The sequence below is a fragment of the Eptesicus fuscus genome, chromosome 21 (genome assembly GCF_027574615.1).
Source record: "Eptesicus fuscus isolate TK198812 chromosome 21, DD_ASM_mEF_20220401, whole genome shotgun sequence".
NCBI lineage: Eukaryota > Metazoa > Chordata > Mammalia > Chiroptera > Vespertilionidae > Eptesicus > Eptesicus fuscus.
In genome coordinates, this window is record NC_072493.1 from 40324043 (window position 1) to 40351970 (window position 27928).

The 27928-nt window shown below is 53.4% G+C and overlaps 1 protein-coding gene and 1 non-coding gene across 2 annotated transcripts; both read right to left on the reverse strand.

Annotated features, from left to right (window-relative positions):
• Positions 1-557: 557 nt before the first annotated feature.
• EML2 (EMAP like 2) lies at positions 558-27755 on the reverse strand. The gene is given in 23 exon segments (XM_008158337.3): positions 558-977; positions 2557-2687; positions 3947-4042; positions 4484-4571; positions 5082-5179; positions 5412-5500; positions 5769-5836; positions 9427-9558; positions 11571-11696; positions 11810-11964; positions 13058-13157; positions 14188-14322; positions 15426-15521; positions 16883-16993; positions 17090-17159; positions 18118-18267; positions 22194-22323; positions 22532-22560; positions 24406-24510; positions 24699-24822; positions 24914-25132; positions 27585-27707; positions 27710-27755. Coding segments are annotated over 23 exon segments (2547 nt in total). The 3' UTR covers positions 558-851.
• On the reverse strand, positions 22697-22780 carry MIR330 (microRNA mir-330). The gene has a single exon (NR_128999.2). It is a non-coding gene; the product is annotated as a microRNA mir-330 (primary transcript).
• Positions 27756-27928: the final 173 nt, after the last annotated feature.

Genomic DNA, 27928 nt, shown 5'->3' on the forward strand with positions numbered 1-27928 from the left:
ATTTCTTGCCTTATTTCAATCTTGTGAAATAGCTGGAGGCTTCCATGGTTTTATACAACCCCACCTCCCTGATCACAATCATTGGTCTAGGATGGGACTTCACCCAAGTGGAGCCAATCACAATAGACCATCAATCAACAAGTCAGTTTGATTGATCTGTAGATGGGCCAATCACAATCTTTCCCTGGGATTTTTGGCCTTGGGGCCCAAGGCTGGTTGATGTGAGCTTTGCAGCTGCTGGGTGCAATGTGGTGTGGAGAATGCAGACCCCAGAGAAAAATGATGACTGGCAGGTAAGAGAAGGTATAATGGGAGTGTCCTGGTGGCCCTCAAATTCTTGGTTCAATGGCCCTGAAGCCCAGAGGCACTTACTTGCTTATTTGAGGGTCAATTGAGTTCTCTTTTGGCCTAAGTTAGAGCAAGCTTGGTTTCTGTCACTTGTATACAATAAAGACCTAAGTAGTAACGGTCCGGTCCATCATCAAACACTGTAATCCATGCACACACATCCCTCATTCACACAGGCCTATAGACACACTCAATCCATGACACGCCACCTCAGTGCACATGTCTTTATTTCTGGATGATATAAAAGAATAAACTTAAAAAAACACCCCAAACCAAGCACCCTAATGGCTCCCCCAAAACAATGTGACCCCTCTTCCCACCCTGATAAATAGAGACTTCTGTCTGTCGGTCCACCCTCCCACCGCCATAACCCTCTCTGCTATAGACATACTCTGGGTATATATTACTCTACTCGGCAATAGACATCTCCCGAAAATAGAATTCCAGCCCTGCCACCTGACTCTCCCTTGGCCCCATGACTCTGGGACCCCTCCCCACCCACTTCAGACCACCCGCCACTGCAGTATGCTGGTGTCCTTGCCCCCTGTGGTCAGGGCCACGCTGTCATCCCACGTGAAGGCCACGTTTGTCACGTGGCTGCTGTGTCCACCGTATTTGTGGCTGTGGGCCTGTGAGAGGGAAAAAAAGGAGGTGAAAGGTCAAAGGGGGGCAATGCCAACACAAGCCCTCCCAAGCTAACCCTCTTCTCTTCTGCTTAGTAACACCCTCCCCTTAAGAACCAGGGCAACCGATCCGATTCCTTCAACAAGCCAATAGCGGGCACAAAAATGAGTGTGCCCGTGGGGGAGGCTGTTTGTATGACAAAATATGAGACACAAGCAGGTGCCATGTCCGGACCTTAATTCAAACAAACCAAGTGTAGAAGGCCATTTGGGGGGAAATTAGGAAAATCTGAATACAGATCTAATACAGGGTATTAGATCATATTAAAAAATTAATGTTAACCAGTGGGTATGAGCATGGATTTGTGGATATGCACGAATTATCTTTATTTTTGAGCTATAAATGCTAATTTGAGAGGCAAAAAGGTCATATATGGTTTTTCTTTTTTTAAGTACAGGGAGTTAAAAAAAAGAAGAGAAAGAAGAAAAAGAATGCCAAATATGGTAATAGCTGAACGTAATAGGTACAGAAGGGATTGCTGCACTTTTTTATCTACTTTTTTTTAAAAACATATTTTTATTGATTTCAGAGAGGAAGGGAGAGAGAGAGAGAGATAGAAACATCAATGATGAGAGAGAATCATCCATTGGCTGCCTCCTGCATGCCCCTTACTGGGGATCGAGCCCACAAGCCAGGCATGTGCCCCTGGCTGGAATCGAACCCGGGACCTTTCAGTCCACAGGCCGATGCTCTATCCACTGAGCCAAACCAGCTAGGGCTCTACTTTTATGTCTGCAAATTTCATAATAAAATGCTAAAGCAAATTTCACCCGTTAGAACAGGGATTGGTAAAATTAACACCAAGTTTTACGGTAGACACAGGTTATTTGCTGGTGATCTGTGGATGAGTTGAATACATTCTCAAGTGTTAGTAGAAAGATAGTTGCTGACATTTACAAATCGAAGGAATTCACGTTAAAATTTTGATTTTTCAGCCCAGCCGGTGTGGCTCAGTGGTTGAACATTGACCTATGAACCAGGAGGTCACAGTTCAATTCCCGGTCAGGGCACATGCCCCGGTTGCGGGCTCGATCCTCAGTGGGGGACATGTGGGAGGCAACCAATCCATTATTCTCTTTCATTGATGTTTCCACCTCTCCTCTCCCTTCCTTTCTCTATAAATCAATAAAACATATTTTTTAAAAAAAAATCAATGGAAAAAATATCCTCAGGTGAGGATTTAAAAAAAAAAAAAGAACATCAGCTCAGTGACCTCATCTGACTTGTTTCCTGCTGTGTCTATCCCCGGTTCCCAGGCACACAGCAGGTGCTCAGTAAAAATTTGTTGAGTTAATAAGGATAAAAGATCTCAAAACTGCAGATGCTCAGAGATTTAGCACTTCAGATGCTAAAATCCATCAACCTTCAGGTTAAGAAAGGCCCTTGGGGTCAAGCCCACTACCCTTCTTACACAGTTGGGGAAACTGAGGCCCAGAGAGGGCTGGTGGTGGGCCACGGCTGCCTCAATCTTGCCCCCATTGTTGCTTGTTACCTCTACCCTGCCAGCCCCCCAGAGGAACTCACTCGAGGCTGACAACAGGGGTAGCTAAACAGGTGGACTTTGCCAAAGTCATCAGCTGAAGCCAGCAACTTCCCGTCATGGGAGCGTGCCACGGCGTTGATGTCAGTGCCATCCGCTCCCTCGGACCAGATCCCTGTGGGCAGGATGGGGTCGGGGGGTTGATGGTAAGATGTCAGCAGGAGCCAGGTACCCCCGCAAAGAGGAACAGGTCCCGGCCCCAGTCTCCCCCGCTCCCTTTCACTTAGCCTGTCTCTAGCCAGGGATGGGAGTCAGAATGATCTTTTGGAAATGTGGATCTGACCCTGTCCCCCCACTGCTCAAAATCCTTTGTGGCTCCCTGGTGGCCTCAGGAGAAAGCCTAGGCTTCTTACTGTGATCCCCCAAGCTCTGCCTGGCCTGGTCCCCCCACTGTTCCAGTCTTGTTCTCACTAGTGCTCCCTTAGAACTCTGCAATGATTTAGCCTTCTTGCATTTCTCCAAATTCCAAGCTCTGTGTCACCTCTGGGCTTCTGTACATGCTATTATGCCCCTTGCCTAGAGCAGTGGTCGGCAAACTCATTAGTCAACAGAGCCAAATATCAACAGTACAAGGATTGAAATTTCTTTTGAAAGCCAATTTTTTTAAACTTAAACTTCTTTTAACGCCACTTCCTCAAAATAGACTAGCCCAGGCCGTGGTATTTGTGGAAGAGCCACACTCAAGGGGCCAAAGAGCCACATGTGGCTCGCAAGCCGCAGTTTGCCAACCACTGGCCTAGAGCAAGCATGTCAAACTCATGGCCCGCGGGCCGCATGCCTCATTTATTTGGCCCCTGTTAGCCTTTGAGTTTGACATGTTTGGCCTAGAGACTTGTTCACTGTGCTGGAATATCTCATCCTCCATATTGGATGTCCCTTCCTCCAGGAAGTCCTCCCTGACTCCATCACAGACAGGCCAGACACCACCTCTGGGCTTCCTTGTCTCTGCCCAGTCTACTTTGGGTTGTCCAGGGACAGGTCTGTCTCCCCCACCGGACTCTAAACACCATGATACCCAGGGTGGGGCTACTGTAGTCACCACCGCGTCCCACAGGTGCTCAGGAAGTAGTTGTTAACTGCATTAATGCCTGAATAAAGGAGTGGCTGGGGCCTGGGCAGTATAATTCTCTCTGGACCAGGTGCCACCACCCATCTGGTCTCATTACATTACAGGTCCAGGCGGCCTCAGCAGTCATCGCACCCCCCCCCCCCCCCCCCCGCTCCCTCCTAGAACACAGATACTGCCCATAGGTGTAAAAGAGCGAGTTTCCTGCCCTGGAGGTAACCAATAGAAAAAGACTGTGAAAGCCACCAGACAGGGATGTTTCTTCAAACTTCTGTGTTCAGTGATACCTTCCCCATTCCAGAACTTACCAAACACCCCAAATCCCAGGACACAAGTCGCTGTGGCACATTCCATGTTCCTCACAGCATCTGCACTGGTGATCTGCTTACAGGTGGCTGACTCCCCTGGGGCAGAAAATGGGGGGAGGGATTCAGAGCTGAAGGAACGACTGACTGAACCCACCCATTTCATAGATGGGCACTGAGGTCCCAGACAGGAGGCCAGGGTCCCAGGCCTTATTGCACCTCTCTGGACTGGCCACGGGGGCTGGGTCCTGGGTCCTGACACCCCTAAGACCTGAGCAAGGGCATGTGCTTAGAAACCTGTACCCTACCCATTCAACCAGACAGGGGAGGACTTGGTGAAAAGTGGGGTCTACCAGGTAGGAAATCAGAAAGCAGCAAACCAACCGATCAGAACAGCCCCTAAATACAACAGTGAGAGGAGAGAGGCTTGGAGAAGCCCATGCCTCTCTCCTCTCCCAGAACTCAAGGAAGGCCATGCAAATCCCACAACGCAAACGAGGAGGCTGAAGGAGGGACGCCTTTAGGTGTCAGAGAACTCACAGTACAGAATCTCATAGTCCCCGGAGTTGGTGACAAAGCGGCTGCTGTCCAGGGCCCAGTCCAGGTGGGTGATAAAACTGGAATGGCCCTGCGGGGAGGCGAGGAGTGGAGTCAGAGCTGGAGGGGGCGGGATTAGAACAGGAAGGATGGCTGGCAAAATACAGAGGTACAGTGAGAACACAAAGGGGCTAAAGGAAGGATACACAGGGCTTTGGAGCGTGGGGGCGGGGCCAGACTCCCGTGGGCGGGGCCAGACAAGAAGGGCTTAAAACACAAGGGGAGTTTACAACGTGTGGGCAGAGCTAGACACAGAGGGATGGGCTTTGAATGCCAGGGGCTACTGGGCTACACAGAGGGGGCTTAGGACGTGAGGGGCGGGGCTACAAGGGGGGCTTAGAATGTGGGGGGGGGCAGGGCTACACAAAGGGGCGGGCTTAGAACACGACGGGGTGAATGTGTGGGCGGGGCTAAGACTCCTTGAGGTGATCAGGGCAGTCAGTTGAAGGTTGAAGCTGTGCTCCCTTTGAGGTAGAAAATTGGTTAATCCTGCACCCCCTAGACAGGGTGGCGGCACGGGCCGGGGCCACTGCCCACTCACCGAGCACTTGCCCAGGCGGCTGACCTTGCGGCCGCCTTGGTCCACCGTGTACACGTACACCAAGTTGTCGTGGGAGCCCACCGCCAGGTACGCCCCGTCTGGGGGAGGGGGAGGGGGCTATGAGGAGGCACCCAGGCTCCGCCCCCTCCTCGCTCAGATTCAGCCCCCCACTATCCCCGACTCCTCAGCAGTCCCGAGCTCCATCCCAACTACAGTCCTGGACCTGCAGCCAGGCCCAGCCACACAGGCCCCACCCCTTCCCCCTGACGGCAGCTCTGCGGCTCAGTTCCCAGGCCTGGCCTCGCCAAGGTCCCAGGCCCTGCCCCTTACCTGGGGAGAAGCTGACCACTGAGATCGGTTCATTGCCATCTGTATGGATAGCCACCAGGTCATTGGTCTCCGTGTCCAGCAGCAACCATCTTTAAGGAGAAGGCATGGGAGTGGAGGAGGAGGGTGAGCTGATCTGGTAGGAGCGGGGCAATCTGTGGGGCCTGAGGGGCTCCAGAAGAGATTTGGGAGAGAAGCTGACTTCAGAGGAATGTTGGGAGATCAAGTCTTGCTTGGTAAACAGTTGGTACCTAACTAATGTTCTCGGTGGACTCTGAGACAGTAGGGAACGGGGGTCAAGGGACGGTTCGGGGAGAGGAGAGCAGAGAAGCCCTCCCCAAATGCCCAGTTCAGCTTTACCTGCCAGTCACTGTGCCCACAGCCAGGACAGAGCCACTGGGGTGGAAGCCAGCAGAGCGGGCAGGGTCCTGGGAGGGAGAGAAGAGGCGGGCTCAGAGCTGCTCCCCATCCATCTGGCCATTCCCCGGCCTCAGAGCCAAGTCGCTGGCAGGCATCGAGGCTCTCACCTCCCTCTGCTGTCCTCTAGGAACCCACGGCCTCAGACACGCTGGGGTCATTCCCCTTTCCTCTGACAAGCCACCTCGAACAGAAAGCATCCCTCCTGTCACGGTGGCTCCTGGATCCTTTTTCACCCCTATTCTGAATTCCCACAGCTTGATTCATCCAAGATGATTTACTTGGGTAATTTTCCAGAGTGAGGCTACTGGGACAAAGGTATCTATATTTCTAAGAGTTTTGATATAACCTGGCCGGCATGGCTCAGTGATTGAGCATTGACCTATGAACCAGGAGATCACAGTTCAATTCTCGGTCAGGGCACATGCCTGGGTTTTGGACTCGATCACCAGTGGAGGGGGGGCATGCAGGAGGCAGCCAATCGATGATCCTCTCATCATTGATGTTTCTCTCTCTCTCTCTCTCTCTCTCTCTCTCACTTCCTGAAATCAATAAAAAAAAATTTTTTTTATAAAAGGAATTTTGATATACACTGAGTGGCCAGATTATTATGATCTCTGAACGAATAATAATCTGGCCACTCAGTATATATATTAGAGGCCCAGTGCATGAATTTGTGCATGGGTGGGGTCCGGCCAGCCTGGCCAGGGGGAAGGGACATGGGCAGTTGGCCGGCCTGCCTGCTGGTTGAACTCCTGGTCAAGGGGACAATTTGCATATTAGCCTTTTATTATATAGGATATACACTGAGTGGCCAGATTATTATGCGTTCAGAGATCATAATAATATGGCCACTCAGTGTATAATATCAATTTGTTTTCTGTAGAAGTATACCAACTTACCAGGTGTGTCTGAATGACTGTTTCCCCACATCTTTACCTAACACCCAGCACTGGGTATTATCATTTTTAAAGTTTTGGGGGCATTGGGTTGGTTCACAGGCAATAGAGAGCACCATGGAATCAGACCTGGGTTCCAGGTGGCTATGATACCTCCTAGTTATATAACATCAAATAACTTTCCCTCGGTTGTCTCATCCAGTAAATGGAGATCAATACACACTTTCCAGGATCGTTATAAGCAAGGTGTAAAGTCCTTAGGCTGGTTAGCTGGTAAGACGCCCACTGGAAGCACTCAGTAAAGATCAGCTATAATTTTAAATACACTGTGACTCTGGCCCGGTAGCTCAATTGGTCAGAGCATCGTCCCGATATGCGCCAGTCCAGGAATATACAAGACTCAACCAATGAGCCAAAACCAGTTTGGCTCAGTGGATAGAGTGTCGGCCTGCGGACTGAGGGGTCCCGGGTTCGATTCCGGTCAAAGGGCATGTGCATTGGTTGCGGGCACATCCCCGGTGGGGGGTGTGCAGGAGGCAGCTGATCAGTGTTTCTCTCTCATCAATGTTTCTACCTCTCTCTCCCTCTCCCTTCCTCTCTGTAAAAAAATCAATAAAATATATATATTTTTAAAAAGACTCAACCAATGAATGCATAAATGGGTGGAGCATGTTTCCCTCTCTATCTCTCTCAAATCAATACATAAAATTTAAAAATATATTATTTTTAAAAATTATAATTACACTGATGATGGGTGAGTGATTTTACTTTTCTGAGCCTATTTCTGAGTGGGGATTTTCCACCCTTGTGAAGATTTGAGAGGGAGAAGTTAAAAAGATGATGAGCAGAAAATGTTGAGCCAGTTTCTCTAGGCATGGTCAGCAAACCACCCCGACTGGAATAACTGGAGGGAGCTCATGACAATCTGCAGATTTTTAGTCTCAAATTCAGACCCCTGAATCAAGACTCTGGATGGGGCTTGGGATTCTGTGTTGTTAACAATTCCCAGGTGATTCTGATGCCCTGGCAAGCTGGAGAGCCGCTGTGTTCAGCTGGGGCCTGGCATATAGTAGTTGCTCAATTAGGCAGCTGGGATGATTATTTTACATGCCCTAACAATTTTCAGGGCACACCATCCCTGATTCATAGAAGTTCAAATGCCATCACGTGTTCCAGAACCAGAGGTAACCCTGTACTCCTGCAGCAAAGCCTCAAAGGGTGGTATGGGGGATATGATGAAATGACCTTCCAAAGTCCCATACTGCACAGCCAGGGGAGCTAAAAAACTACACTGCCCAGAATCCCTTGCAGCTATGGTTCTGCTGTGATATGGGTTCAACAGTAAGTTGCACTTTTTTTGTGGTTGTTAATCCTCACCCGAGGATATTTTTTCCATTGACTTTTGGAGAGAGTAGAAGGGAGGGAGGGGAAGAGAGAGAAAGAGATCAATTGGTTGCCTCCTGCACGCGCCCCGACTGGGAATCAAACCTGCAACCCTAGGATGTGCCCTTGACAAGGAATCGAACCCTTAACCCTTTGGTGAGCAGGTCAATGCTCTAACCACTGAGCCCACCAGCCAGGGCACTGGGTTGCACTTTTGTGGGTTCCAGTAGGCAGAGGCAGAAGCCCCCCTTTTGCCATTCCCACTGACCAGTTGGGTCGTGAAAGCAATGACATTTGCTATGCTAGTGAGTAATTACTAGCCTTGAAAGGCAAGGACAAAGAGTATCCATTTTTGGCCAGTGAAAATATAGCCACCGGTGGGTCACTCCAGAGCAGGGGTGGGGAACCTTTCCTCTGCCAAGGGCCATTTGGATATTTATAACATCATTTGCGGGCGAAACAGAATTATCAACTTAAAAATTAGCCTGCTATATTTGGTCAAACATTTCATTAACGCACCCCTTGAGCCTTGGCAGGGCCCGACCAGATGATTTCACAGGCCTTTTCCGGCTCACAGACGGGACGCTCCCCACCCCCGCCCTAGAGTAACAGTCCTATAGAGCCGTCTGCAATGATGGTGTTCTCTGTTGCACTTTCCAATATGGTAGCCACTAGCCCCATGTGTGCAATGTAGCTAGTGCAACCAAGAACTGAATTTTTAATACTATTTACATTTTCAAGTTCATTTAAGTATCAATAGCCACACGTTTTGGACAGTGTAGTTCTACAGCCAGCACTGGCAGCGACCACAGCTTGCTGGTTCCTCACTCCCCACCCTCCTGACTGTGGCAGGACAGCAGCTCCCCTGGAAGGTCGGTTCCACGGTGTTCTGGGCGTCCTTCCAGTTGAGGACCCTCCCCTCCAGCCCTTCCAAGCGAGTTTGTAAGGGGCTGAGTTTATAAGGGAGTGTTAAATCCTCTGTGCTTAAAAAGACCGAGCATGGCCCTAACCGGTTTGGCTCAGTGGATAGAGCGTCGGTCTGCGGACTCAAGGGTCCCAGGTTCGATTCCGGTCAAGGGCATGTACCTTGGTTGCGGGCACATCCCCAGTAGGAGGGTGTGCAGGAGGCAGCTGATTGATGTTTCTCTCTCATCGATGTTTCTAACTCTCTCTCTCTCTCTCTCTCTCCCTCTCCCTTCCTCTCTGTAAAAAATCAATAGAATATATTAAAAAAAAAAAAAAAGACCAAGCATGGCTTCCACCTGATGCCCTGCGTCCTGACCCACTGGAAAGGGGTGTTAAGTCCCCTGTGCCCTTACCTCGATGATCCTGCTCCACAGGGGCTGGTGGGACTCCACGCTCCACAGATGCACCAGTTTATCATGCCCGCATGTCACAAACTGTGCCCCGCTGGGGTGTGTGGCCAGGCCCCACACCTCTTCCATGTGGCCCTGGTGAAAACGGAGACAGTAGATTGGAAACCACACATCCTGGCCCTTTCCCCAAAAACTGGTGCCAGAAAGAGGAGCTGGACTAGCCCAGCAACACACCTGGCCACAGGTGACCCAGGGAAGGCCCTTTCCCAGTGTGGCTGAAGGAGGCTGTGACAGGGCAGGCCTGTGCCAGTGTGTGGCTCGAGGCAAATGCCCACCCCCGCCGCCTCCAATTCTACTTTCCAGTTTGCACAGTGGGAGACAAGAGAACAGACGGGTAGGAACTTGACTTTGGGAGTCAGCTGGCACCCAGAAGGCTGTGGGGTCCCGTGTACTCAGCCTGGGGGGTCTGACTTCAGCTCTCCCTTACTGACTGTGGCAGTCACCTGGGCAGGGGACTTCTCCTTGGGGCCACAATTTGACCTTCTGTAAAATGGGACTAATCATAGTCTTGGGACTCAAATCATGGATGGAAAGAGAATGAGGCTAGAATAAAGTGATTACAAAGTGGAAGTAGCTATTACTATTATTTACAACACAGACTATTAATATATTGTGAATTAATAATAAGTCATTGCCTTGGCCAGGTGCTCAGTTGGTTAGAGCATCGTCCTGATAAGCCAAGGCTGCGGGTTTGATCCCCAGTCAAGGCACATATACGAATCAACCAAGAATGCAGAAACAAGTAGAACAACAAATCAATGCTTCTCTCTCTGTCTCTTCCTCTCTCTCTCAAATCGATAACATAATAATAATGTTACTAACATTAATAATATAACGATAATAACTGGTATCAATATAATAGTAATGCTAATAATTAATCTAATTAGAATATAATGAATCATGTAAAATATTGATGATATCATTAGGGGTCTCCAAGGTCTATTCTGGGGACACCTAGAAAATCCCTCTCGCCTTTGTTCTTCATCTCCTTCTATGGAAACTAGAGCCAAAGAGGGGGTCTAAACGCAGCAGCATCGCCCTAACCGGTTTGGCTCAGTGGATAGAGCGTCGGCCTGCGGACTGAAAGGTCCTGGGTTCGATTCTGGTCAAGGGCATGTATCCTGGTTGCAGGCACATCCCCAGTAGCGGGTGTGCAGGAGGCAGCTGATCGATGTTTCTCTCTCATGGATGTTTCTAACTCTCTATCCCTCTCCCTTCCTCTGTAAAAAAATCAATAAAATATATATTAAAAAATAAAAATAAATGCAGCAGCATGGATTTCAGCTGGCCTGTCATTGGGGAAAATGCATGGGGCGGGTGAAGGAAGGGGGCCACTGGACAAGGAGCAATTTTGGCCAAGACTTTTTGAGCACTTACTCTGGGCCAGGCACCGTTCTACATGCTGTCTATGAACTGACCCACGGAATCATCACAAAACCCCATGAGGTCAGCTGTTCTTCCCCAGGTTCATGGAGGCACAAAGAGGTTACTCACTTGCCCCATATCACACGGCTAATGAGGGACTGGGCTGCGATTAGATCCCAGGCGGCCACATCCAGAACTCATATTCCTGGCAACCACACGCTGCCGCCTCCAGGGAAGTGGGGTTGCTAAGTGGGGGTGGGAGGGTGACGAGAAGGTGTGGCACACTAGGAGGGAGGAGTGGGCATCTGAGCTACAGGAAGAGAAGCAGGCCGACTCCTGAGAGCCCTCCCGATCCTTGGACCTGGACGCCTGGAAGGCACGTGGCCCAAGGTGTGCACAGCCTGTGCGACGCCTGCCCTGGCCCTTACCCACAGGAGGGGACACTGCCCTCATCAGAAGAGCCGGGCAGCTCAGCGGGAACGGGGTTCGGGGGCCCTCTGCTGTGCTAGCGGTTCACCTGTTGGTTGCTGGATCGTGGGGAGTTTGGGGAGGGGTCCTGGGTCAGGGGTGGGGTTATGGAGCAGGAGCAGGGAAAGGGAAGGAACGTGGTGTTTGCCAGGCCAGAGGAAAGGGACGGGGCAGGGAGGTGAGGAAAAACCAGACAGGGAAGAGGAGAGAGACGGTGGGCCGGGGGGCGGGCAGGTGCAGAAGAGAGAGCTCACCTGGACGAGCAGCGAGAAGCCCGTGTGGACAGAGCCCTGCAGGATGCAGTTGCGGGTGGTCCCCACATACAGCGTGTCTCCCCGGCCCTCTGCCACGGTGCGCACAGGGCCAAAGTCCTCGGGAACCTGGGCGGGCAAACGCGGAGAAGGGAGGACACACAGAGGGGTGGGGCTGGGAGTGACATGCTGGGGAGCGGACGGGTCTCCTCACCTTCGTAGCAGCCTCTCCCCCTCCTCACCTCCACCTCCTGCAGCTTGCTGTAGTCAGGACCCCAGAAGACCACCCTCCGATCGCGGCCGCCTCCAGACACCAGCGTCCCGTCCCGCAGGGCGCAGAGCCCAAACACGCCACCATCGTGGGCGCCCGGCACCACCTGTGTGATGCGGTTTCCACCTGTGGGGTGGGCAGGGGCAGGGGTGAGCGTGGGGAAGCTTCCCCTGTCCTGACCCCCGAAAGCACCTCACACTCTCAATCCTACACCCAGCCATTCACCACCTTTCCTTCTATCCACCCTTCCACTCCCCTGTTCAAATACCCTGCCATCCACCCATTCAACCATCTCATCCACCCATCCACCCTTTGATACATCTACCCACATCCATTCATCTACTCACCTAGCTACTGGTCTGTCCATCCGTCTCTCATCTCTGATCCATTCATTCACCCTGTTTTATCCAAGTACTCATTCACCAATCAATCCATCCTTCTAGCCAACCATCCACCCTTTTCCATCTATCCATTACACTCATCTACACACTTATATGTCAATCTAACCACCCATTTATTCATTCATTAACCCATTCAATCAACAATTATTTAATTAACATTTACTCTAGGCCTCGCCATTGGTTAGAACAATAAACTCATTTATTCATTCAGTAACCAACCCACTTCCTAGAACAATCCATTCTTCATAACACATTAATCTATTGGCTGAGATAACCAATCATTCATTCATTCATTCATTCACTTTATAGATCCACTGAAAAAACTTACTCATTCATTAATACAGTCATACATTATAGGGACAACCATTCGTTTTTTTAGTTGTCTATTCACCTAATCATCCAATATTAAGTAGGACAACATTCATTTACTCAATTCTTTTATTCATTTACTCATTCTTTCATTCATTGGCTAGAACAACCCTTTCATTCCCTCATTCATTCACTCATTGCTCTGGGACAAACCACTTTTCCATCTATCCATCCATCCACCCACAACTAGGTTAAACCATTTATTAATAGTTCAAACTTGAACCCTAATATGGGGTTTGCTGAGGACAAGGGCGGGAAATAAGTAAAGGTGTCTTGGAGGTGGGATATTGGAGCTGAGCCTTGAAGCGGGTGTTGGAATTGAACAAATAAAGATTTAGCCTGTTTAATCCATCATACATCCCACACAGCAGAGTCAGAGGAAGGGAGACACAGCTAAAGGGGGTTAGGGAGGCCTGGGTTGGGGACCAAACAGGTGGGATGACACTGACCTTTGCCCCAGACATAGAGGTTCCCTCCAGAGTCCCCGGTGACGACATCGCCACCCTCCAGAAAGGTCACACACAGCACGTACTTCGGTTTCTCGTGTTTCTAAGGTGGGGGAGAAGGGGCTGGTGTCAAGGTCGCTGAAGCTGGGTGTCTTCCCAGAGCTTCCCTCTCGTCCAGGACCCCGCCATGCTTTTGGGTGAGGACCTGCGTAGAGCATCCCCATCTCCAACCCACCTCCATGGAGTGCTCACGTCGAGGTTCTGACCACATTGTCTCTTTCCCGTCCCTGGACCCACTTCCTGCCTAACTTCTGTTCCCCTCTCTGTCCTCAGTTTGCCCTGCTCTCTTCCCCTTGGATTCCCCTCGCCCCTGACCCTCACTTCTCCCCTCTCTCCCTGCCTTCCTCCCCATCTGTCTCTACATCCTCCTCCTAGCGCCCCTGGTCGGCAAACTGGGGCTCGCGAGCCACATGCGGCTCTTTGGCCCCTTGAGTGTGGCTCTTCCACAAAATACCACGGCCTGGGCGAGTCTCTTTTGAAGAAGTGGCGTTAGGAGAAGTTTAAGTTAAAAAAATTGGCTCTCAAAAGAAATTTCCATCGTTGTACTGTTGGTATTTGGCTCTGTTGACTAATGAGCTTGCCGACCACTGGGCTAGCCCCATCCCACTCTTCCCAGTATCTCCAGTTCATCTCCATCTGTGGCTGGTGTTGTCAAGGCCTCTCTTTTTGGGGTGAAGCCCCAACTCCCACCAAGGGCAGGGGAGCCCCATCAGAAGTGCCCCTGGATCTTCCCTCCTGGGCCCTCTGCTTCTCACTCCGTTTCTGTCTTGGTGCACGTTTCTCTCCGCCCGTCGGCCTCTGACCTCTCGGTGTGTCCATAATATTGACAGCGGCAGCACCATTTACTGAGCCTGTGCCATCTGCTAGGAGCTGCTAAACTCTTCACCCCACGAATCCTCACACTTTCCACGTTAAGGAGGATCATCAGATCGCTGCATTCATCCCCATGGTAAGGAGAAGGAAACTGAGGCCCCAGCAGGCCACAGCTCAGCATCTGCGTAACCGCCAGCCTCTGGGACCCTCTGGAGTCCCCTCTCGTAGGCCCAGCCTGTCCTCCCGCCCCTGGCACTCACCTCAAAGAGGCCCTGCCGCTTGCTCAGGCTGCCCCCCTCCAGGCTCCAGAAGTAGATGTGGGATTTCCCGCAGGTGATGATGATAGTGGGGTCGGTGGGGTGGAAGGTGGCCACCAGCACAGCATCGTTGGAGCACTTTGGGGAGTGGGAGATCCGAATGAGGTCCTCAAACCACTGGAGCCACCGCACCCACCCACATAGGAGCGCCCTACACAGCTGCGTGGGTTGTGCACTGCACCCCGACTTGTCTGCATCTTCCTCTCCGGGCAAAAGGCACAGGAGGCAGGGCCCACCAGCCAGGCCTGACTGCCGTCTTCATTAACATAACAGCAAGGCACCTGGGCAGCCCTACTCAGCACCTAGCACCGTGCTAAGCACTTTACATTTAACCCACAGCACCCTAGGAGGTAAGGCTCATTAGTAACTTCCTAATACACATAAGGAAGTGAGGCTTGCCTGGCTGGTGCGGCCCAGCTGCTAAGCATCGACCCATGAACCAAGAGATTGCAGCAGTCAGGGCACATGCCCAGGTTTCAGGCTCCATCCCCAGTAGGGGGTGTGCAGGAGGCAGTCAATCAATGATTCTCTCTCATCATTGATGTTTCTATCTCTCTCTCCCTCTCCCTTCCTCTCTGAAATCAATAAAAATACACTAAAAAGAAAAAAAGAAGAAATGAGGCTCAGAGAGGTGAAGTTACTTGCCTAAAGCCACACAGCCAGGTAAGCACCGTGTTCAGCATCAGCTCACATAGGTCTGACTCCAGAGCCCAGCCTCTCAACCATTTCTCCTTCCCCAAACTGGGGGCCTCAATCCAAAACCCAGATCTCTGGCCCCCCAGCCCAGAACTGGCATGTGACCTTGGACAAGGAGTTCTCCCCGCACCATGCCCAAGGTTCCTCGTCTGTAAAAGAGGCCACTGCCCAGGGATGCAAGTCAAGGTCTGTCTTGGACATGGCAGGACTGTAGAGTCAGCAGCCACCTCATACCAACCCTTCTGTTGGGCCTGGTCCACCCACCCCATACCCCAACATCAAAGCCAAGGCCCTGCAAGGAAGATGCTTCCATTTTACAGATGAGGCAACTGAGGCTCAGAGAGGGCAAGCCCAGAGTCACCAGGCAGCAAATGCAAAGCCAGGATTTAAAGGTGAGCCTATGTGATACCAGACTCCTAAACCACTGAGATCCAGCCAGTCCCACGGGGCATCCCGAGGAGAAGGGACGGGAAGGGTCACCCCACCTTGCTATCCACCACCTTGGTCTCCTTGGTCCAGTCCCACACGGAAAGCACGTGATCGTTGGATTCGTCCACTGCACAGAGCAGGTTGCCCCCATTCTAGGAGAGAGGGGCAAGGTGGGTCAGGATCCACCCCACAAAATTCCCCCCAGTGGGGTACTTGCCACTCAGACCTGTTTTAAGATTTTCAAAGGCTCTGGCCCATCCTATCTAATAAAGATGGAATATGCAAATTGACCATAACTCTGCAACAAAGATGGTGGCGCCCACAGCCAATAAGGAGGGAATATGCAAATTGATGCGACACAGCGAGAGGCGGAAAGCAGCTCTGGGCCGGAGTGAAGGTGGCTACGGCCAGAGCGAAGGCAGTGCCAGCAGCCAGAGGAAGGAAGGCCTATTCTTGCACGAATCTTCGTGCATCGGGCCTCTAGCGTTACATAAAGCACATTAAAATACACTCCCTATCCAGTAGCCATACACACGTTTAAAAGGTTTCTATAATTTTCCTTTTGAAATGACTTGTCCCTAAGAAGTGTATCTAATTTACCCTCGGTTACAATTTCTCTGCAGTCATCTTGCAGTCAGGAATTCGTACTGAGACCATCTAATCTCCATTTCCCTATGAAATGCCTTTTATGTATATGAAATTGAACAATTAATTGACAAGATGATTTTTCATATCTTTAGTTAAACACAAGTTAATTTTGATTTGCAGGATCTCTCTCTCTCTCTCTCTCTCTCTCTCTCTCTCTCACACACACACACACACACACACACACACACACACTTTGGCAATAAAATTGCTTTTTCCCTCCCAAAGCTCTCAACTGTCTCCTTAGGACGCAGAAAACCTGTGAGGCTCTAATCCAGGGCTTCTTAAACTATCTGTGGGAAGACTGGTTGTTTTTTATTCCCCAATCCATGGCAGACCGACACTTTGGTAAAATAATGATAAAAATGTAAAATATGGTTTAAAAAACAACACACCACCATACTTGGACGTGTGGGAATGTCAAATTGCTCTACAAATTCCTAAAGGCTTACTCTCAATTTCTTTACTTATCTTGCCCAGACCTGCCAACACCCATCTAGTTACAAGGCCCACCTCCCTGGACACTGGCCTGAAAATGCCTAAAGAATCAGGGCCCGTGGAGAATGAAAGGTGGTGTGAGAAATAATGCAACAGCGTTACCTGATCTACAAGGGATCACGGAGGCGTTTGGGACAATCAGGACCTACGGGTTCCCTTCACAGAGGCTAACAGAGCAGGTCTGTGAAGTCCCCGAGATGGGTGCCCAGCCTGGAGGGCCTGAGTAATTCTGCCAGGAGCATGGCCTACACCCCTGACATCACCCGTGACATAGAGCCGTGGCATCCATCCCCAGGGGCCAGCGGGAAGGTGCGGTACTGGCCCCAGATTCCGGAGGTGGGGGGCAGGCGAGGGTGGGTGCAGGACTCACCGATTTGGAAAAGCCCACACAGCACACAGCTCTGTCAAACACGCCCAGGCCCAGCACGTGTAAAGTGGAGAGGGAAACTGAGTCCCAGACGCGCACATGGGGTGGCAGTGGCTGCAGGAAAGAGAGGCCTGTTACCTGGGGAGGCCCAGCTGCCTGCCCCCCCAGGACCCCACTCGTCTCCTGGTCCTGCCCTCCCCCCTCTGTTACCTTCCCTTCCTGAGTGGTGCCTGCCACCTGTCCAGTGGCAATGGTGACCATATCAGGGTGGACAGCCAGGCTGAAGAGAGACAGGACAGATGGACAGGGCTCAGTGGGAGCGAGGGGGACCAGGACCCCTCCGACAGCACGCCACAGTCGTAATGCCCGGTTATTCATTCTACAGTTGGTTGACTGAGTTATTTAGTCAATAAACAGTATCAATAAAGAGGTACCCTCTGGGTACCCCAGCTCAGAAGGAAGACCTAAGGCCTGTACCACAAATGGCCAGGAGAGGGCACCCACTTAAAGGGGCAGCCACTGCCCTGGCCGGTATACGCAGTGGTTAGGGGGTTGGCTAGCATACTGGAGGGTGTCGGGATCTATTCCTGGTCCGGGCACATGCCCAGGGTTGCGAACTCAATCCCCAGGGTGGGGAGTGCAAGAGGCAGCCAATCAATGGTTCTCTCAAAATTGATGTTTCTGGCCCTGACTGGTTTGGCTCAGTGGCTAGAGCATCAGCCTTCGGACTGAAGGGTCCCAGGTTCGATTCTGGTCAAGGGCATGTACCTTGGTTGTGCGCACATCCCCAGTAGGGGCGGGCATGAAGCAGCTGATCGATGTTTCTAACTCTCTATCCCTCTCCCTTCTTCACTGTAAAAAAATCAATAAAATATATTTTTAAAAAATTTTTAAAAAATTTGATGTTTCTGTCTCTCTCTCCCTCTCCCTTCCTCTCTGAAATCAATAAAAATCAATAAGTAAATAAGTAAGTAAAAAGAAAAATGAGTGGCCACACCAAGTAGGTCCAACAGACGGCTGGATTATCTGGGGTGCCAGGTCGAAGTTTTCAAAGGAAGTGAAATATCCAGGCATTTGAGAAAATAAACCAATATTTGAAATATGATCAATCCACACTGTTCCCCTCTGAATTCAGCCGGCAGGCCACCAGAGGCCCAACCCCCACCCCACCCCACCCCACCCCACCCCCAATACTGTCCCCAGCAGCGTCTCTCTCCAGGCCCCCTCCCAGGCCTCACCATTTGATGTCATCGTTGTGTCCCAGGTAGTGCCGCTGCCTCTGTTCCTCCACGCTGTAGAGCACGGCCACGGAGGCCACAAAGTACACGATCTCCCCCGTGGGCAGCAGGTAAAGGTTGGCGCGGCAGTCTCGGCCCCGGTAGCCATAGCTGGAGGTGCCCGGGCTGGTTAAGGAGCCTGTTTGGCATTGCGCGTGCCGGCTGACTACCGAACTCAGTTAACAACGAGGTGGGTTTTCTCGCTTCCGAGTTTCCCCGATGGGGGGCCTGAATGATGATAGGCCCCCCAAATTATGTCCACCAAAATATTAACGCCCGAACCTGAGGCTGTGGCCGTACTTGGAGAAGGAGTCTTTGCAGGTGTAATTGAGGGTTTTAGGATGAGATCAACTGCATTATCGGAGTGAGCCCTAAATCCAACGACAAGTGTCCTTCTAAAGAGATGCCATAACCGGTTTGGCTCAGTGGATAGAGCATCGGCCTGGGGACTGAAGGGTCCCGGGTTCGATTCCAGTCAAGGGCATGTACCTTGGTTGCGGGCACATCCCCAGTGGGGGATGTGCAGGAGGCAGCTGATCGATGTTTCTCTCTCATCGATGTTTCTAACTCTCTATCCCTCTCATTTCCTCTCTGTAAAAAAATCAATAAAATATATCTTAAAAACAAAACAAACAAGAGAAGACACAGCCCTGGCTGGTTTGGCTCAGTGGACTGCGGACTGAAGGGTCGTGGGTTCGATTTCGGTCGGGGGCGCATGCCTGGGTTTCGGGCTTGGTCCCCAATGGGGGGCGTGCAGGAGGCAGCCGATAGATGGTTCTCTCTCATCAATGATGTTACTATCTCTCTCTTCTCCCTTCCTCTCTCTGAAATCAATAAAAACATATTTTAAAAGAGAGAGAGAGAGAGAGAGAGAGAGAGAGAGAGAGAGAGAGAAGATACAGACCCAGGGGTGGAAAAGGCCATGTGAACCAGGAGGTCACTGTTCAAATTCCAGTCAGGGCACATGCCCAGGTTGCGGGCTCCATCCCCAATGTGGGGCGTGCAGGATGCAGCCGATCAATGATTCTCATTGTTGATGTTTCTGTCTCTCTCTCCCTTCCTCTCTGAAATCAATACAAATATATATATTTTTAAAGAAAAGGCCCTGTGAAGATAGAGATTGGAGTGATGCGACTACAAGCCAAAGAACGCCTGGGTTCCTCAAACAGCCACCAAAAGCTGGGAGACAGACATGAACAAATTCTCCCCAGAGCCTCGGAGGGAGTGGCCCTGCTGAAACCTCGGTTTGGGATTTCTGGCCTCCAGAGCTGAGAGAGGGGCTTTTTGGTGTTTTAAGCCACCACGTTCATGGTCACTTATTACAGCAGCCACGGGGAATTAATGCACCCTCCTGCCCACCCCTCCCCCACCGGGATGCCATGTTAAACCCATTCACACTAATCCCGCTTACACCCCTCCTCTTCTCAGAACCTTCCCATGGGTGGGTCCCACCTCACTCAGAGTCAAAGTCAAAGTCCTTACAAAAGCCCAGGCACAAGGCCTACCCTGATGTGGGCCCCCATTCCTCACTCCCCTCCCGCTCCTCAGCTCCCGTCCCAGGAGCCGTCCTCCCTTCTCACCTTGGAGGCTTTGCCCTGGCTCTTCCCTCCACCGGAGCCCCCCTCCCCTTCAGCCCCCATGGCCCCTCAGTTCCTCCGGCCCTCTGCTCAGCTGTCAGCTCCTGGGGAGGCCTTCCTGCCCCCTGCTCTCAGAAACTGCAAACTCATGCCCCCTCACTGCCGCCACCCCCTCCCCGCTTCATCTTTGTGCCGTGCACTCATCAGCATCCAGCGCTGTTATCTGTTTACTGGTCTGCCTCCTCGGCTAGTGTCCGCTCTGGGAGGGCAGGGTTGTCTGCCCATTTTGTTCACTACCGTATCCCCCATGCCCAGATCAGGGCCTGATGCACAGCGGACATTCAGGGGTGGGCAAAAGTAGGTTAATAATAATAATAAATAAACAATACAATAATTAATGAATACATAAGAATACAAGAACAAGCTGATTCACGTCCTCATCACTATAAACCTACTTTTGCCCACCCCTGAATGAATCCAGTATCTGCTGAAGGAATGACGAACTCTCCCCTGTTTAGAACTTTCTGGGGCTCCCAGGACTCCTAGGAGAAAGCCCACTGTCCTCCTCCCGGCCTGGGTGGCCCCTCCTGGGCTCTAGCAGGGCTCCTGGCCTCCCTGAACTGTTTTGAGTTCCTCAAAATGCCAAGGTCATTACCACACCCCAGGCCGTGGCAGTAACTTTCCCTTTTACTAGTACATTCTACCTGACATGCCGCCTCCTCCTCCTCCTATGGGTGGGTCCTCCGAGCTGCACTTACCCACTCAGTAATTATCTGGTTGACTTGTTAACTGTCCTACTCCCCAGTGAGACTGAGTTCCATGGTGGGGCACTCCGGGCTGTTCTGTAACTCCTCCTCTGAGAAGCCCTCCCTGACCCCCAGGCTGGGGCAGCTGCCCCCTCGGGGTTCCCCCATCCCAGCCTTGCCCGCTCTGAGTTGTCACTGTCAAGGAGTCTGTCCCCACACTGGCCTGTGAGCCCAGGAGGGCAGGCAGACACTGCCACAGTGACCACTGGATCCCCAGCCTTTGGCCCCAGAAAATGTTCAGAAAAGATTGTAATGGATGCCAACATGTCTATCCCAACCCCACCGGAACTGCTCCACCTCAGAGTCATTTTTGAGATGGGACATGAGACCCACGCTGACTTTTGCTCTCAGCTGCCTCTCATCTGCTGCCATCCAGCTTACCCTGGCATGGCGGCTCGGTGTTCCTTGATTCCCATGTATATTTCCGGCTGCCTCGAGGACAAACTGGGCTCTAACATCCCTGCCTCCTCCAGAGCAGAAACCAAGGCCAAGAGAAGAAGGCAGGGTTGGGTCCCATGGATGCTGATCCCAAGCCCCAGTGGGCTTTTGGGAAAAGCTTAGGGTCCAGGGTCAGAGTTCTTGACTCACACCTATTCTGACTCCCTCGGACAGGGCTCAGTCCCCTCTCTCAGCCTCAGTTTCCTTGTCCGGGAAGTGGTGGTAGTAATTCCCAACCTGCAGGCCTCAGAGAGCTGGCTGTAAAAATTCTCAATTCCACAAAAGAGAAGGACCATATTATTCAACATATTTATACATCAAATAACTTAGAACAGCCCGGCTGGTGTAGCTCAGTGGTTGAGCATCGGCCTATGAACCAGGAGGTCATAGAGCAGTGCCTGGCACATAAGTGTTCAATAACGATTATTTTTATTTTATAATCCCTGTTTATGGGGCACGTATTACAAGCTCAGCACCTTTCCGCCTTGTTTCACAGCCCTATGAATCGAGATCATGAAACCCATTTTTCAGAGGAGGCAACTTAGACCCAGAGTGGCAAGGTAGCTTGTCCCAGGGTCACACAGCTAGCAGGAGGCGAGGCTGGGGTTTCAACCCATTTGTGCCAGGCTCCATAGACAGGTTCTTAACCATTACCACCTTCTATTCATCAACCACACCACGCTCGCCCGGGACACAGCGCCCTGGTACCTGCGGAGGCCTCCGTTTGGAACATTCTAGTTCTTCCTAATTGTTCAGTTCACAGTCCACATGCCCCCTCCTCAGAGAACTCGTTATTCCCCTCAGATGAGCTTAGGGTACTGTACTCCCAGCATTTACTACTAGCTGAAATTATCTTGTTTATTTAATCGCTGGCTTCTGTGCTATCGTGTGTCTCTCCCCGCCCCCCAGCTTTAAAAGGTTAGCTCCATGAACCAGCTTGCAAATAGAAGAGAATCTGACATATGGAAGGCACCCAGCAAACATTTGCTGTTTCAATGAACCATAAAAGTTCATTTCAGTTAACCTGCCTTCCACTGCTCCCTCCGACTCCAGGTCATCCTGACCCCTCAAGCCTCAGGGGCCTGGGAAGACCCGTCTTCAGTACAAAGACGCCTCCATGTGCTGAAGTCCCACACCAGAAGGACTTTTGTCCCCTCCTGACTGGGGGATGGGATGTGAAGAAGGTGGGGAGGGCGGGATTAAAGCAAGAGGATACACCCAGTCCAGCTTGAGTCTGCAGGAAGGCAGCTCGGAGCGCGTGTCCAGGCTGTAGGTGGGCACCAGCTCATCCGGGATCAGCATGGGCACAGGACGGCCCCTCAGGAACATCTTCACGGAGCCCTCCTCTGCCAGGACACCCCAAGAGGTCAGGTGCTAGCCCCAGCCCCCAGCCCTATTTCCTCTCCCCTTTAGGCTTCACTTAAAAAAAAAAAATAGGTGGGGAAACGGAGGTCAGAGAAGTAAAAGCCTAGTAGCCAGGTCCCCAGACCTCCAGCTTCGGGTGTCTCACCTGAGCAAGCCCCCAACCAAGCCCCTCCCGCTCTCCTCACTTACCCACGCTGAAGATAGCTTCTTTGGTTTTGCTGTCAGGGCAGAACAAGAAAAAAAAAAGTTATCCTTTTTATTAGGGAGCAGTTCAGAAAAGGAGAGACACCGCTGCTTCCCCCCGCCGCGCCCGGGAGGCCTCGGATGCATACAGAACGGGGGCCGCGAAAGGAGCGGAGCGCTGCCTCTCTGCAGGCCGTGTGCTTTGCTCGGTTGATCTTGCAGAGCCTAAGACACAGGCCCAGAGAGGCAGTGATCGCCAAAGATCACACAGCACGAAGTGGCAGGGACGCGATTCTGGAAGAAGGGAGTCACCGGGGACCCCTCCCTCCTAAACAGCACGGCTCTCCCAACGCTCCCCACCCCCACTCCCACAGCGCCCCAAACTTCCAGCAGCAAGGAAAGCCGTGAAGGTTTAAGGGAAGGGGCGTGTCTCCAAGTTCCCTCCGGCGGCGGAAAGGAGTGATGCTCGCGGGCCGGGGTCCCTGGCAAGGGGGAGACCTGGGACTCAGGCCCCGGGAGCGCAGAGAGGAGGGGGTCTGCGAGGGTCTCACCAAGCTCCAAAGCTACTCATGGCGGCGGCTGGCGGAGCTTCGGGACCGGGGGTGGAGCCGGGACCGGCCCCGCCGCTTCCGGCCCTGGGAGGCGCCCGCGCCGCCGCGCCCAGCCCCGCCCTCCGCGGCTGACCCCGGGAGCCGGCGGGTCACACTGGGTCTCAGGTCCCAGGCGGTGGGTCCTGATACCGGGCTCTTTTTTTTTTTTTTGGGGGGGGGGGAGAGTGTTGTTTGAGAACATGGACTCGGGGGCGTGCCTGCCTGCGTTCAAACCCCAGCCCTGCCACTGCCTAGCAGTGGGGACAAGTGCCCAACCTCTGCCTCGGTTTCCCAGTTTTTAAAAGGGGGATAATAGAGTACCTACTTTCCGGGGTGGTTGCGAGGATTAAATTGGTTAATTCACGTGAAGTGCCTGGAGTAGTGCCTGTACAAGTCTATGTACGTGTTTGCCATTATTTGAATGGGGTTGAAATGGGTCTGTATTTTAATCCTGCTCCTACCTTACTCTGGCTCCCAGGCCCTGACCACGCCCACTACACCATGGCTCCGCCCAGTCCTTCGGTAAGGCCCCGCCTCCAGGCGTTGGCCACGCCCAACATTCCGATCACACCCACTTTACTGATCCTGCCCCAGAGTTGATTGCCTCTTGACAACTGACCTCCCCGCCTCTGGTCCCGCCAGGCATTCCGACTACGACCACTTTCACGTGATCCAGCCCTCCAGTTGAGTCCCTCCACATCCTGAGATTTGGCCAGGCCTTACCTACGACCGCGCCCATTTCCGCGGGGCCCTGACCCAGGCTCCGCTCCACCCGGATTCCTGTGTCTGACTCGTCCCCACCTGGTCGCAGCCCCAGTGACCCCGGCCCCAGGTTCCCATTCGGCCCAGGCTGACATTCGGGCCACGCCCTCAAATTCCAAACACGCCCCTACCTCTGGATCCCCCCCATTCCCTGCAGAAACTCCCCTGAGGCTTCTGCCCTGGATCCCACACCTGAGACATTCCATTCATTAGCTCTGCCCACACACCCAGCTCCTCTCTGACCTCTACCCTGGCTCACCCAGGACACCCGGGCTATCCACGCCCAGGTCCTAATCGAGTCCCCGAAGGTTTTGACCACGCCCCTCAACGTTGGCCCCGCCTCTCCAGGCCTTCCGTTTCCACCGCGCTATCTCCCATGGGTCCCTCCAAGCTTCCGGCACGGTCCCCGCATTCTGAACCGGATGGTCTCGTGGCCGGGGACATCACCCTAACTTCCCCATCCTTTTCGATGCCTATCTGAGGTCCTGGCCCCATAGTCTGTGACATGTCCCCGCCACCGACACTCACCCTTCCTTTTTGGCGCTACAATTGCTGCTGGAGGATGTGGTGCGGCTGCGGGGGTCCTCGCGGCGCACCGAGGCGAGGCGTTCTGGTGACAGGTAGCGGCGGGCACTGTGAAGAGAGAGCACACAGTAGGGGCGGGTCCTGGGAGGCCAGCAGGCGGCTGAGGGAGGAGGGCGAGGACCTCTCGGCACCTTTCACTACTGGAGTTCGGGCACGGGAGTCCATCCCTCTCCATACAAACTCTGTTTCCCACAAGGTCTGAGAGGAGGCTGGGGACCCCAGCTCCTGCGCCTTACCTGCGCCTGGCGGTCGCCTCCTTCTTGGGCGAGGAGGGGGACGTGGCATAGCCGCCCACGCGCCGCGGGGGTCCTGAGCCATTGAGGGGCGTCCTGGTGGGAAGGCCTTTCAAGAGCTGACACACTAGAGAGATGGGGTTAGGGGGCAGAAGCAGGTGAGGGTGAGGTCCGAGCCCGGCCCCTCCCTAGCTCACCCCCCAGTCTAGCGAAGATACCCGAGGCTGCGGTGCCCAGGCGCGGAGGCGCCCGGCCCTTGGGGGTGCTCCGCGCTCGCAGCGCAGCGCCCTGCTCCTCGCACGCTCTTAGGCGACGCAGCGCGTCGGCCAGCGCCGCCTTTAGGACCGCCAGTTCGTCTTCCTGCAGCTGCAGCCGCTGCTCCAGCGCCGACACGCGGTCGTCCACCTCCATGCCGCTCGTACCGGACAAATTGTCATCTGGAAGGCAGGGGAGAGCTGGCTGCGGGGGCCACCCAGGAACTCCAACGCCGAGGAGTCCCCCCTGCCATCCCGGGTCTGAGCCGGGCCAGCCACGCTGCCTTCCTCTCCCGTAACCAGGGGCTGGGACGCTTGGAGACGGGCCAGGAAGAGGGCTCGAGCGGGAAGGAAATCCCCTCGGCTCTCACCCCTCGCCACTCTTCTCTGCTCGGCGCCCGGGAGGTGTGACCTTAGGGAAGTCCCCTCCTCTCTTCTAACAGTCTCCGTACGAATCAATAGACTTTCGACCCTGGTTTGAAGATGCTATGACTAAGATGTTAAATATTTATGAGTGATAGCAGCATTTTAAAGATGACATCAACTTATTCCTAGTGGCACCAATGTTCTAGAATTGATTTCCAAGACACTATCAATATTTTATCGCGAGTACTAAGTGCTCTCTGTTTCTCAGACTCTCCAAGCCAAAAGGTCATGCCTGGTCCCTCCTCTTCCCCTTCTGTCCCCACTACGGGGTTGGACCCTAGCGCCGCCGGCAAGGACAGAGTTCCTGCGGCCCCTGGCGGCAGACTTGAGGGTTGCAGGTAGCGCATCGCAGACCCAGGAGACCCAAACACTTTTTTAATCGGAGCTTCTCTCCTCCGTTCCCCTTCTTTTTTTCGCTTCTGTACCCCACACCCTAGATTCGTTTCTCCTTTTCCTTCCAGCCCTTGGATGCAGCCAAAGAACTCCTCCGTCGCCCCTCCGTCGCCCCTCCCGCCCATTTCCCCGAAATGGGAGGGCTGGGCCACCGAAGTGGTCCCCCTTTCCCCTTCCTCTCAGACCACTCATACCCAGACTCATTGCTGACAACAACCGAGGAAGCCCTGGCTCCCAGCCGGGTGGGTTTGAAGGCGGTAGCATTAACAGGGACGGGGCGTGGAGGTCGCATCTGCCATCCCGAAGCTGTAGGCTGCCCCGCCCGCCCGCTGGTCTCCGCAGTGCAGCTCTCGGTCCCTCCCCTCCCTCCCCCCGCCCCGGGGGGTCCAATCGCCTGCCGGACCTCACCCGCCCTGCCCCCCACCCAGTGCCTCTCTGGCCCAGTGCCTGGGCCTGCAGAGGAAGGTGGCGACTTCTTAAGGTGGGGGGGGGGGGGGGGGCGCGGGGAGATAGCTGTCAAGGCTTGGAACTCAAGAGGAGGGAATCCCAGGGTCCCGCTGGCATCACCTATGCGAAGGAGGAAAACTAAGGACGGAAGTTGGAGAAATGCACAGAGACTCTCCAAAGGTCACACAGCCAATAGGTGAGGGGCAGGAGGGCCCAATCACCTCTTTGTATTGATCCCCCTCTTTCTACCATTAATGATGCTACCCCCCAAAATGAGATCTGCTATAGAGGGCTTACATGTATGTGGAGGCACTGTTCATGCAAAAACGCTTAGCACATTTCAATGTCATGGTACCTAATGCTCCCAGCAACTCTAGTAGTTGTGTTATTATACCCATTTCAGGAGGGGAGGAAAAGGGGGACTGAGGCTCAGAGAGGTTAAATTACTTGTGCATAGACGCACAGCCTTCCAGCAGCGGGAAAGGCACTCAGCCCTGTCATTCTGCCTCTTAGGGAGGGCATGGAGGACAAAATGAGCCAGCATCCTGACCCTCTGCCAGCTGCAGCGGGCGCTGCCCCTGGGGTGTGCACCCGGGGAAGTGAGCCTCTAACCTGGAAGAGGGCCTCCTGAGTGAATGGAGGACCTTTCACCTTGGCCCCTCGGCCCCCACCCAGAGGCCAGCTGCATTCTGAGGCCTCGGCCTGCCCCCACCAAACCATGACTCAAGTCCTCTGATCCCTCCAGACCATTCCCCCACCCTCGGCCCTTCTGCCCAGGGACCACCTCTCAGTGCCCATTTCCCACCCATCTCCCCTCCCCTCTGCCCCCAGCACCCCTCATCTGGGCCGGACACCCACAATGGCCCTTCTGATATCACACTCATTTGTCTAGGGAGAAGAAGTGGGTCCTAATGGATGGGAGGTGTGGGGCCTAAGGATTTGGGGGGGTTAGTAGAGGCGAAGTCCTCTGGTGGTCCTCCCAGGTCCCACACCAAGTCCACAGCCAACACCGAACCCCACCCTCCCCCTAATCTGTCTATCCCTCTGCCAGGGAGAAGGGGAGGGTCCCAGCAGATTGAGAGGGGAAAGGGAGGACAGAGTTCCAGACCTCCAGGCCTTTGCCTCTTCAACACCCCGGGAGTGGAGGGGGGGAGAAGAGGAGGGTGGAAGCAGGGGGGTGGGGTGGAGTCTGGGATCAGGGCTTTAAGGATCAGGGACCTTGCTCTGGGGTCAGAGTCCTTCTGGGAGAGAAACGGAGATCTTCAGCAAGGGGTGAGGAGGGGGACTTGGAAGCAGGAGGTTGGGGCAGGAGGCGATGGGTCCAGCGCTGGGCAGGGCCAGGGTCGGAAGGGTGGAGGGAGGGTCTCACCATTGCAGTATTGAAGCAGCGAGGACGTGTCATAGAGGCCGCAGAAGGCCGGGCCGCGCTCCGCCATCGCCCCAACACAGCCACCGCCGGCACCCCCGGCCCCAGCCCGGGCCCGGTCCCCACCCCAGGCCCTGCCTCCCGTTGCCATAGCAACACCCTTCGTTCCAGCATCCCCGGCTCGGCCCGCCCGGCGGCGTCAGGCGGCCGGCGCCGGGCCTGGCACCGGGGTCATCCCTCAGGATGCCCAGAAGGGGCGGGGGGGGGTGTCGGGACACCCCCTGCTAAGCCCCCCAACACAATCCTCAGGCCCGGATTGGTTGGGTCGAGATCCCCCACCCCCGGTA